General features: G+C 49.7%; 1 protein-coding gene across 1 annotated transcript; it reads left to right on the top strand.

Moving 5' to 3' along the window:
• Positions 1 to 7,917: 7,917 nt before the first annotated feature.
• LOC101953237 (olfactory receptor 11L1-like) lies at positions 7,918 to 8,868 on the top strand. Its single transcript, XM_005295032.4, has one exon. The coding sequence runs from the start codon at positions 7,918 to 7,920 to the stop codon at positions 8,866 to 8,868; it is 951 nt and encodes a 316-aa protein (XP_005295089.3).
• The last annotated feature ends 1,033 nt before the right edge of the window (positions 8,869 to 9,901 follow it).

Here is a 9,901-nt window from a genome sequence, read left to right as displayed (position 1 = left end):
GGAGAGGACTGGGGAGAGAGAGCAGAAATTCCCTTCACTAGGGATAGAGGAGACCCTCCCTATCCCCCCCGCTTTCCCTGTTTAGGAATGGGGGGTGGGAGGGAGAGACATTTCTGTCCTCTATTAAGGACAGAAATGAGGGCATGGAAGGGGGAAGAGAGAAAAAACCAACCACCCCCCCACCCCCACAAGGTGGGGCAGGATGGGAGGAGGGAAAGAGGAGAGACTTTTCCCATGAAAACATAGAAGAGATGGGGGCAGATGGAAGGTGAGACCCCCCCACACCTCAGTAGTGATAGAGGAGGACTGAGGAGAGACCAGATCCCCCTTTCCCCCTGCCTCCCTCAGCTAGGGCGAGAGGTGAGGGGGGAAGAGAGAGGACAGACCAGGCCCACAACCCCCCCCTTCACATACACATACTGGGGAGGGAGATTGCTGGGGTGATGGGGAGAGAGGGGGGCATGCCTGGGGCAGGGCAGTGGTGGGACGGGGTGGCCCTGTAGTGCCCAGCACTATGAGGATTATGGGAGCAGCCATAAAATTCACCTTTGCCCCCTGACCCCAAGGCCATAGGTTTTGTGGCTCAGGACCAAATCTTCCCCTCCCCCTCTACTTCCACCTTCTTAATGGTGGTTTGTTGTGACTGGTGCAGGGCTGGGGAAGTACAAGGAGATCATAAATTCAGGGTGGTCTCACTGAAAACACGATGTGTCATGCAGAGAGTGTTATTTTCACTCAGTCGCAGGGCAAGAGCTGTGGCTGGGCTGGGTGGATAGACGAGGCTGGTGGTACGTGCGAGCAACATGCTGCTTGTTGGAGTTAAGGTTGCTAGGAATCTGCCAGTCATCTTGAAAAACACATTACTGCCTGCCCAATCCTCAAACAGCCAGCACTAGACCCTCTTTTGACCTCACCTACTACCCTGCCATTGCCAACCTCCCTTCCCTAGGTAAGAACACCAAGGAAGGAATTCCCCTCCAAACGCCCATCAATGTGTGACATTTGCCAGCATCCACAAATACTGCCAGTTCTAGCTCCAGACCCAATCCCAGCATGAAGCTAGCCCCAGTAGCACTCAAAGTTAACTTCTACATGTCCCTGGGTACGGGCAGTGTCTCCATTCCCATGCAGCTAGACTTCTGTACATAGGACTGGAAAGGATCTCCTAGGTCATCGGGGCTGGGCCCCCTCATGTAATCCCATTAACAACTAAAACTAATTAGTTGGGTGTTAGCCCACCCTTCCTCCTACTGGGAGGCTGTTCCAGAACCTCCCTCCTCTGATGGTTAGAAACCTTCTCGTATGCAGTGTTGTTGTAGTTGTGTTGGTCCGAGGATATGAGAGAGACAAGGTGGGTGAAGTAGCATCTTTTGTTGGACCAACTTCTGTTGGTGAGAGAAGCGAGCTTTCGAGCTTATACCAACCTGAAGATGAGCTCAGTGTAAGCTGGAAAGCTGGTCTCTCTCTCACCACCAGAAGTTGGTCTAATAAAAGATATTATCTCACCCGCCCTGTTTCTCTAGAAACCTTCTCCTAATTTCCACCCTGAACTTACTCATGGCCAGTTGTGATCCATTTGTTCTTGGGTCAACATTGTTTTCTAGCTTCATAGCTCTTCTCCGTGCCCGGGTGTATTTATAGAGAGCAGTCAGCTCCCCCCTCAGCCTTTGTTTTGCTAGGCTAAAGAAGCCAAACTCTTTTAATCTCCTCTTCAGTAAAATAGGCCCTCCATTCCCCTGGTCATCCTAGCAACCCTTCTCTGAAGCTCTCTGTGACTTTAGAAAGCAATGCTCCACCAGCTACTGTTACCCTGCCCGTGTGATATAGTATAAGTAGACTGAATGGCTTCCAATTGTTCCTTCCCAACAGAACCTAGGGAGCAGTGCTGGGTACCTGCCCCTCTTTTTCCACGGTCCTCACCGCCGTCCTGGTGTTTACATAGGTGCTAATTTAGCAGAGAGCTCATCATCTGCTCTTCCAATGGGTTTAAAGAAAGATGTGTGGCTGATATAATTTGTCATTCTGCCCCTTTAAAATGAACTCTTCTCTATTATGGATTTTTGGGGGGGGGCCACTTAGAAAACTCAGTGCTACACAGGACTTGGGCCCGGAAGTTGCACGTGTACTTCTCCTCTGGGACACAGTGACACATGGTAGGTTGCCTTAGCTAGTTACAAAGCACTTGGATGCACCCCTTAATTCTACAGAGAAGAGGAAAGATGGGCCGGTAGAAGTCCAAGATGAGAGCCATCAGGATGGTCCATTGGGACCCTAGCATTGGATGTGGAAGACCCAGGTTCAATTCACTGATTTCCTGTGTGCACCTTGGGCAAGTCATGTAGGTCCAGATTGTCAAAGGTATTTAGGTGCCTAACTCCTATTGAAATAGGTGTTTTAATACCTTTGAGGATCTGGGCTTTAGTCTCTGTGTGCCTCACTTGCACAATGGGGATAACGGCACTGCCCTACCTGACAGGTGTGTTGTGAGGGCAAATACATGAAAGATCATGAAGTGCTCAGATGCCGAGGTGATGAGGCCATACAAGTAGCTAGTATTCAAGCTAGTATCCTGAGATCTTCCCCATGACATATTCAAAAGCAAAAATCCTATCCCAGACAGAGTTATTAATCCTAAAAAGGAAGAAGTGCCAGAGACTCCATGACGTCTACCAGGGACTTCGCTGTCACTGTTTATTTTACATGGATGGCACACAGACTCTGCGGTGAGGGGCAGCAAGGTGAAACCCTAAGAATAGTGCTGGGTTTTGCCCTGACCTATGTCCCAGGGAAGCCACCGAAGGTGCAATGGGTGTAATCCAGGATAATGCCAGGTCCAGTTGCTGAACCATCAAAGGTTCAATAGGAGGGAATTGGGAGAAGAAAATCCATGGAAACATTTCAGTGGCCGAATAGAGATTTTTTTTTGAGACAGCTATCAATTTCCAGGATGCTTTTACTGAGGGAATAAATATTTTAGGGGATGAAAATATTTCTGAAAGGAAAGTAACTTTATTCCTCGTCTCCCCACATTGCCCTGATCCCTAAGCCACCATATCCAGCCTTTAAAATAATCCCTTGATATGGCAGAGCAAGCGCTACCTTCCAATTAGTCAACAAGAAGATAATTGTTTTGAGGCTCTGTCACACAGGCAGCAAAAAAGGGTCCCCAAGGTCCCTGGATGGAGCTAAAGGCAGAGCAGCTTCTAACAGAGACTTTAGTGCAACAGCTGCTGTCTCCTTCGGTTCATCTGGTGGGGTGGCTGCAGATGGGACCCCACAAGGTTCCCTTGGTTCTGTTCGTGTGTATGGGGATGCCCATTCAGCAGCTCGCTCAGGTCCGAGGACCCCACTAAATATTCCCCCTTGAAGCACCTGGCTGCTGATTCTAGAAAAACCAGACATCCGCGAGCATCTTTCCTCCCTCCAGAAGAACGTGACCTGCTGAAGAACATGATTTTGGAGTGATCGCTTTCTTAGTGGACCGGGGGAAGCTTGGCAGGTATAGTATGGACTGTCTGTGTTTGCTGTGGTTGCATCTCTATGTAAGAGTGATGGTCTTGCAATTAGGCATGGAGCTTTGTTCATGAATTATGGCAGTGCCGCAGTGATTCGATAGTTAAGGCTGAGTTTGGAACTCCATTGCAATCTTCTTCTGACACCCCCCACTTCCCACCCTAACTTTTGATCCACATGAGACATTTATTTGCAAATTTTTCTGTGTAAGAGTGAAAATTTGGTGCCCAACCTGCTTAGGTGCCTTTGAAAATCCCGCTAGGTACCCAAGTGCATCTTTAGTTGCCTAAATACCATTGGAAAACTGGCCCTAAGTCCTGTTGAGATCAGTTGGAGCTGTTAGGGCTGAGAAGTTTTGAAAATCCGGTCCAGTGTTTAAAATTCTCACATGAAATTCTCAGCTGATGTAAATTAATGCACTCCCATTCACTCCTCTCTCTCTCTCTCTGTCTCTCTCTCTCTCTCTCTCTCATGGCCCTCACAACATCCTTCCATCTTTGCCAGTCTCCTGCTGCAGTCTTAGCTTCTTCCCATGTCATTTTGATAGCTTTCAGTTCTGCTTCATTGTGCATGTCCATCTTATCCTTGGTCTACCTGGTCACCTCTTGCCTTGGGGGTTCCAGTCTTGCCTTATTACGTTATTCGGGTCTTTCCTCCATGTGCGTCTTAGCCATCTCCATTTTCATTCCATAATTTCCTGTGCTATCAGTTTCTGTTTTGTCCTTCTCCATAATTCTTGGTTTGTGATCATTTCTGCCCATCTGATATTGAGTTTTTTTTCTAAGACAGCTGTTGATGGAAACTTCTGGAGTTTAGACAGTAAGATCTTAATAAGTCTCCAAGTTTCAGCACCATATAAACACCATTCACTTCATTGGAGCTATTGTGAGAGGAGGTGAATAGAAATGCCTAAGCAACCTTCTCTAGATCATTCAGTATTATATATCCCATGTCATGTCCCCATCTCATTCCTCTCCTCTTTAAGCAAACCTAAACTTTGATTATTCTTTTTGTACAAGCATGTTGGTGTTGAGTAACAACATGAGAAGACTTAATGTTATTAAAACTAATCTAGCCATTTATTAAGAGAACTATTTACAGAAATGCTGTAACTACAGATAGCATTCCAGCCATGTGCACACAGACTAATTCTCTGGTGTCTCCTCCAAACTCTTCCCTCTGCAACCTGGGCTTCTCCCTCCCAGTTCCATGTAGGTAGCTATGTGGTGCTGAGTGCTTTCAACTCTCATTGGCTGCTGGAGGTTTTGAGACTGCTCAGCATCTCACAGGATTGGGCTTAGTCCCTGTTGAGCAATAGGGAAGTTCTAGTATCTCAATATTCATAGATTCTAAGGCCAGAAGGATCCATTATGATCATCTAGTCTGACCTCCTGTACAACATAGGCCATAGAACTTCCCCAGAATAATTCCTCTTTGAACTAGAGCATATTATCTAGAAAAATATCCAATCTTGATTTATAAATTGCCAGTGATGGAGAATCCACAACAACCCTTGATAAATTGTTCCAATGGTTAATTACCCTCATTGTTAAACATTTATCCCTTATTTTCAGTCTGAATTTGTCTAGCTTCAACTTCTAGCCATTGGACGTTTGCTTTGTCTGCTAAATTGAAGAGATCATTATCAAATGTTTATTCCCCAGGCAGATACCTATAGACGGTAATCAAGTCATCCCTTATCCTTCTTTTTGTTACGCTAAATAGATTGAATCCCTTGAGTTTATCACTCAACTGATCGCAGAGACAGCAGAAGGAGCTAGGAACGTAAGCAGCTCGCATATACATCCTTCATCCATCCTCCAACCCAATACAGGATGCTGGCCTGGGGGCTCAGATGTATGAGTACCTTGTCTCTCTCTAGGACTCGGGAAGACATTTCCCTTGAAAGTTTCTGATTATTGCTGTTGGTACTGCAGGAGAAAATGCACCTTTGTACCTATTTGCTCCTCATAGAAACTAGAGATGAAAAAATCAGTAGGACCCCTCCAGCCCATAGGGTATGTCTACACTGCAGTTGGACACCTGGGGCTGGCCTATGCCTGCTGAGTCAGGCTCACGGGTCTCGGGCTAAGGGGTTGTTTCACTGCGGTGCAGACGTATGGACTCAGGCTGCAGCCCGAGCTCTGCGACCTTCCGAGCTCGTAGGGTCCTAAAGCCTGGGGTCCAGCTTGAGTCTGCACATCTACACTGCAATGAACAGCCCATTAGCCCGAGCCCCCTAAACCAGAGTCAGCTGGCATGGTCCAGCCCCAGGTGTCCAACTGCAGTGTAGACATACCCTTACTTTGCTCCCTGCAGTGAACTGTGCAGTTAGTTTTAAACAGGGCCGCCCGGGGGGGTCTGGGGGGGGCAAGTGGGGCAATTTGCCCCAGGCCCCGGGCCCCGCAGGGGCCCCCACGAGAATTTTCAGTGGGTCTTCAGTGGCAGGTCCTTCAGTGCCGCCGAACACATCCGGAGCGAGTGAAGAATCCGCTGCCAAAGATCCGGAGCTTCTTCCGCTCTGGGTCTTCGGCGGCAATTCGGCAGCGAGGGCTCCTTCCGCTCCGGGTCTTCGGCAGCAATTCCGCGGCGAGGGCTCCTTTCGCTCCAGGTCTTCGGCGGCAATTTGGTGGCGAGGGCTCCTTCCGCTCCAGGTCTTCGGCGGCAATTCGGCGGCGAGGGCTCCTTCCGCTCCAGGTCTTCGGCGGCAATTCGGCGGCGAGGGCTCCTTCCGCTCCAGGTCTTCGGTGGCAATACGGCGGCGGGTCCTTCACTCGTTCCGGGACCCGCCGCCTAAGTGCCCTGAAGATCCGGAGCGGAAGGACCCCCACCGCCAAAGACGCCAGGCCCCCTGAATCCTCTGGGCGGCCCTGGTTTTAAATGATTCAAGAAATGTGACTCCCCGAGCTTCTGTGTTACACAGGCCGGCCGGCCAGGATATCAGGAAATGTCCCTGATCTTCTGCCTACATTTTCCTTTTATCAGATTCAGCCCATCACCCCTAGGGATGTATCATCCTTGGAGCATCCTAAACAATTCCTCACCATCCTGGATGTGTCTATGGACTTGGTCCCCAGCTGGTGTCAATTGGCTGTAGCTCCATTGGAGTTAATAGTTGCACCAATTTACCCCAGCTCAGGATCTGGCTCAATGATTCGATCATATTCTCCTCAATTCGGCCCTTTACTAGGCCCTCTCTTCCTGCTTAACTCTGCTAATATTTCCTCAGAACTTAGGGTTACCATATTAAAACATTTAAAAAAGAGGACACGCCACGGGGCCCCGCCCCCTTCCCCGCCCCCGCCCAAACCCCACCCTTCCCCTCCCAAACTCCGCCCCTTCACTGGCCCCGCCCCAACTCCGCCCCCATTCCAACCCCTTCCCCAAAGTCCCCGCCCCCTCCCCTGAGCGCCCCGCATTCCTCCTCCTCCTCCCTCCCAGCCACACGAAACAGCTGCCCGAGCGCTACAGGCTTCACGGTTTGCCGGGCAGCCCCCAGACCTCCAGACCCTGCGCCCCCGGCCGGGTGCTCCCCCAGCGCAGCCGGAGCCTGGGAGGGGAAGCGCCCAGCCAGGGGCGCAGGGTCTGGAGGCTGCCCGGCAAACCGGGAAGCCGGTAGCGCTCGGGCAGCTCGGCTCTTCAGCTGCACAGAGCTGTGGTGACTGGGGGGAGCTGCAGGCGGATTCCCCCGTGGCGGAAATTTTTCCGTTTCATGGCTGAAATGAAAAATCCAATATATATATATATATATATATATATATGTTTCAGGTCAACCTGGAATTATTTTTTTTCCCTGATCTTTTGTTTTGTACCATTTGCAGGTGGGTTTGTGGGTTTAAAAAAAAATAAAAATAAATGTAACTAAATACGTGAAACAAAATGCCGTTTTGAAATGAAAAGCCAGAATGTTTTGTTTCAAAAATGTCAAAACTAAACGTTTCAACTTTTTAAAAACAATCTTTTTTTTTTCTGGCTAAAACTTTTTGCTGAAATTCAACCTGAACTCGTGAATGGTTTTGGTAGCTCCAAAACTGCATATTTCATCGAATAAACTATTCCTCTGAAAACATTGCACCTTGCTCTTTCCATAGCTCTGTCTCCAGGGCCCTCCACTTCACTGGTATCAAGGTGCCCAAAACTGAACAGAAGACACCAGAGATCCCTCTTCTCCCCTTGCAGGATGCAAACAACATACTAGGAGCATCTTGTATCCTACAAGGGAGAGAATATAGCACTCGGTTTGGTCACAGCAGAGACACAGAGAGAGGCACCAGCCCTTCCCTGATCTCTGTGCCTGCTGTCCCTGAATTCTCTCTCTGCTTGCCTCTTGCCCTTAGCCCCCATCCCATTCCTTCTCCTTCTCTCACACTTGCTGTTCCTCTGAAGGTAACACCCTTGGCCAATATGAGCATGGAGAACCGAACGTCTGTCACTGAGTTCATCCTGCTGGGTTTCCCTCTCCCGTGGGAGCTTCGGCTCCTCTCCTTTGCCATCTTCCTGGCCATCTATCTCGTCACACTGCTTGGCAATGCGGTGATCATCGCCCTCTCCCAGTTGGAGGCTGGCCTGCGCACCCCCATGTACTTCTTTCTCAGCAACTTCTCCCTGCTGGAGATGTGCTACACCTCGGTCACGGTGCCCCGGCTGCTGGGAGATTTCCAGCACGGCCATCGTGCCATCTCCTTCCGCGCCTGCATCACCCAGATGTACTTCTTCTTCTTCTTCGGCTCCACAGAGTTCTTCCTCCTGGCGACCATGGCTTATGACCGGTACCTGGCCATCTGCCACCCGCTGCGCTACCCGGTGCTCATGAATGGCCGAGCCTGTGCCCGGCTGGCCCTCGTCTCCTGGGTGAGTGGCTTCCTTACCCCCTTCCTGCCCACAGCCTTCATCTCGCAGCTGCCCTTCTGTGGCACCAACCGAATCAACCACTTCTTCTGTGACACAGGGCCCCTGCTGAGGCTGTCAACCGGTGATACCCATGTGGCTGACATCTTGGTCTTCCTGGTCTCGGCGGTGGTGGTGCTCAGCTCCTTCCTCCTGACCCTCACCTCCTACACCCTGATTGTCTCCGCCATCTGCCGTATCCCATCAGCCACGGGGAGATACAAAGCATTCTCCACATGTGCCAGCCACCTCACCGTCGTCACCATCTTCTACGGCACGGTCATATTCATGTACATTCGTCCGGGATCTGGCCAGGCCTCCGACATGGACAAGGTGGTGTCGGTCTTCTATGCCATTATCATCCCGCTGCTGAACCCTGTCATCTATACCCTGAGGAACAGGGACTTCAAGAGAGCCCTGGGGAAGGCTCTGAGGAGAGTGAAGGCTGCCTTTACTGTCCTGACCTGAACCTCATCACACCCCATCAATGGGATCAGGAGTGGCCAAGCCGGCTATACATCTGCAGAGAGGAATGATCTTCATGGAGCCGACTCGCCGGCTGGGACTCATTTCCAGGCATATTTCATAGAGCTTAAGGCCAGAAGGGACCATTAGATCATCGAGTGTGACCCCAAAAGCTACAGCTGGAACTGGGACATGAATCCTGGACCCTCAGATTAGAAGTTTGTTATTCTTCTGACGGAGCTATCCAGGCAGGGATGGAGGTCAAGCAATAAAACCAATGTACTCAAGGTGTGTTAAAGTGTCTCCCTTTCTTTTAAGAGCAGAACTTTCCTGTTATTATTAATTATTATTATGGTCCTATCTAGAGCCCAACTGTTCTCCCTTGCGCTGAGGGCTGTACATGAACAGGCAGATCGTTTCACAAGGAGGGGTTTATACATCTATTTGTGACAGTGCAGGTGGGCGAGCATGCCAGAGTTTAAAAATCCTAGCGGTCAGAGAAGGTGCTATGGGCATCGGGTTTTCTGAGGGCTAAGCTCACTGTTGCTATTGATTTATGTGCCTCTGGGCAAGTGGTTGCATTGCTGTGCCTCAGTTTCCCCCGTTGTGAATGGGAACGATGATAACACTCACCTACCTCACATTCCCCCATGGAGAACCATGAAACGGCTGATCTATTTTTATAGAAAAAATAGGCGTGACTCAGTTTCCCCTTACCTTGTATTGCTATCTGGCGGGGGGAGGGAGATTAACTTCTTTCTCGTCCTGTGGGAAGCTGTGACAGAGTGAGACCTTATAAGTGTGGAAACATCAAAGACTATTATTTTGAGATGTTGCGGACACTATTGGCACATGGGGTATTCGTTGTATTGTATTAAGTGATGAATGTATCTCTTGTGGCAAAGTACCTTCTTCTCCTCAGCAGGGTCAGTCCTTTTCAGCCTTGGAGTCACAGGCTTGGGCAAAGCAAATCCTTGTAGGTAGCACAGGGTCTGGCTATTCCTTCCCTCAGTCAGTCCCTTGTGCTTGTTTATCT

The sequence above is a fragment of the Chrysemys picta genome, chromosome 4 (assembly GCF_011386835.1).
Source record: "Chrysemys picta bellii isolate R12L10 chromosome 4, ASM1138683v2, whole genome shotgun sequence".
Lineage (NCBI taxonomy): Eukaryota > Metazoa > Chordata > Testudines > Emydidae > Chrysemys > Chrysemys picta.
The sequence above is the reverse complement of the archived record's forward strand: the minus strand, read 5'-3'. Positions and strand labels throughout refer to the sequence as shown.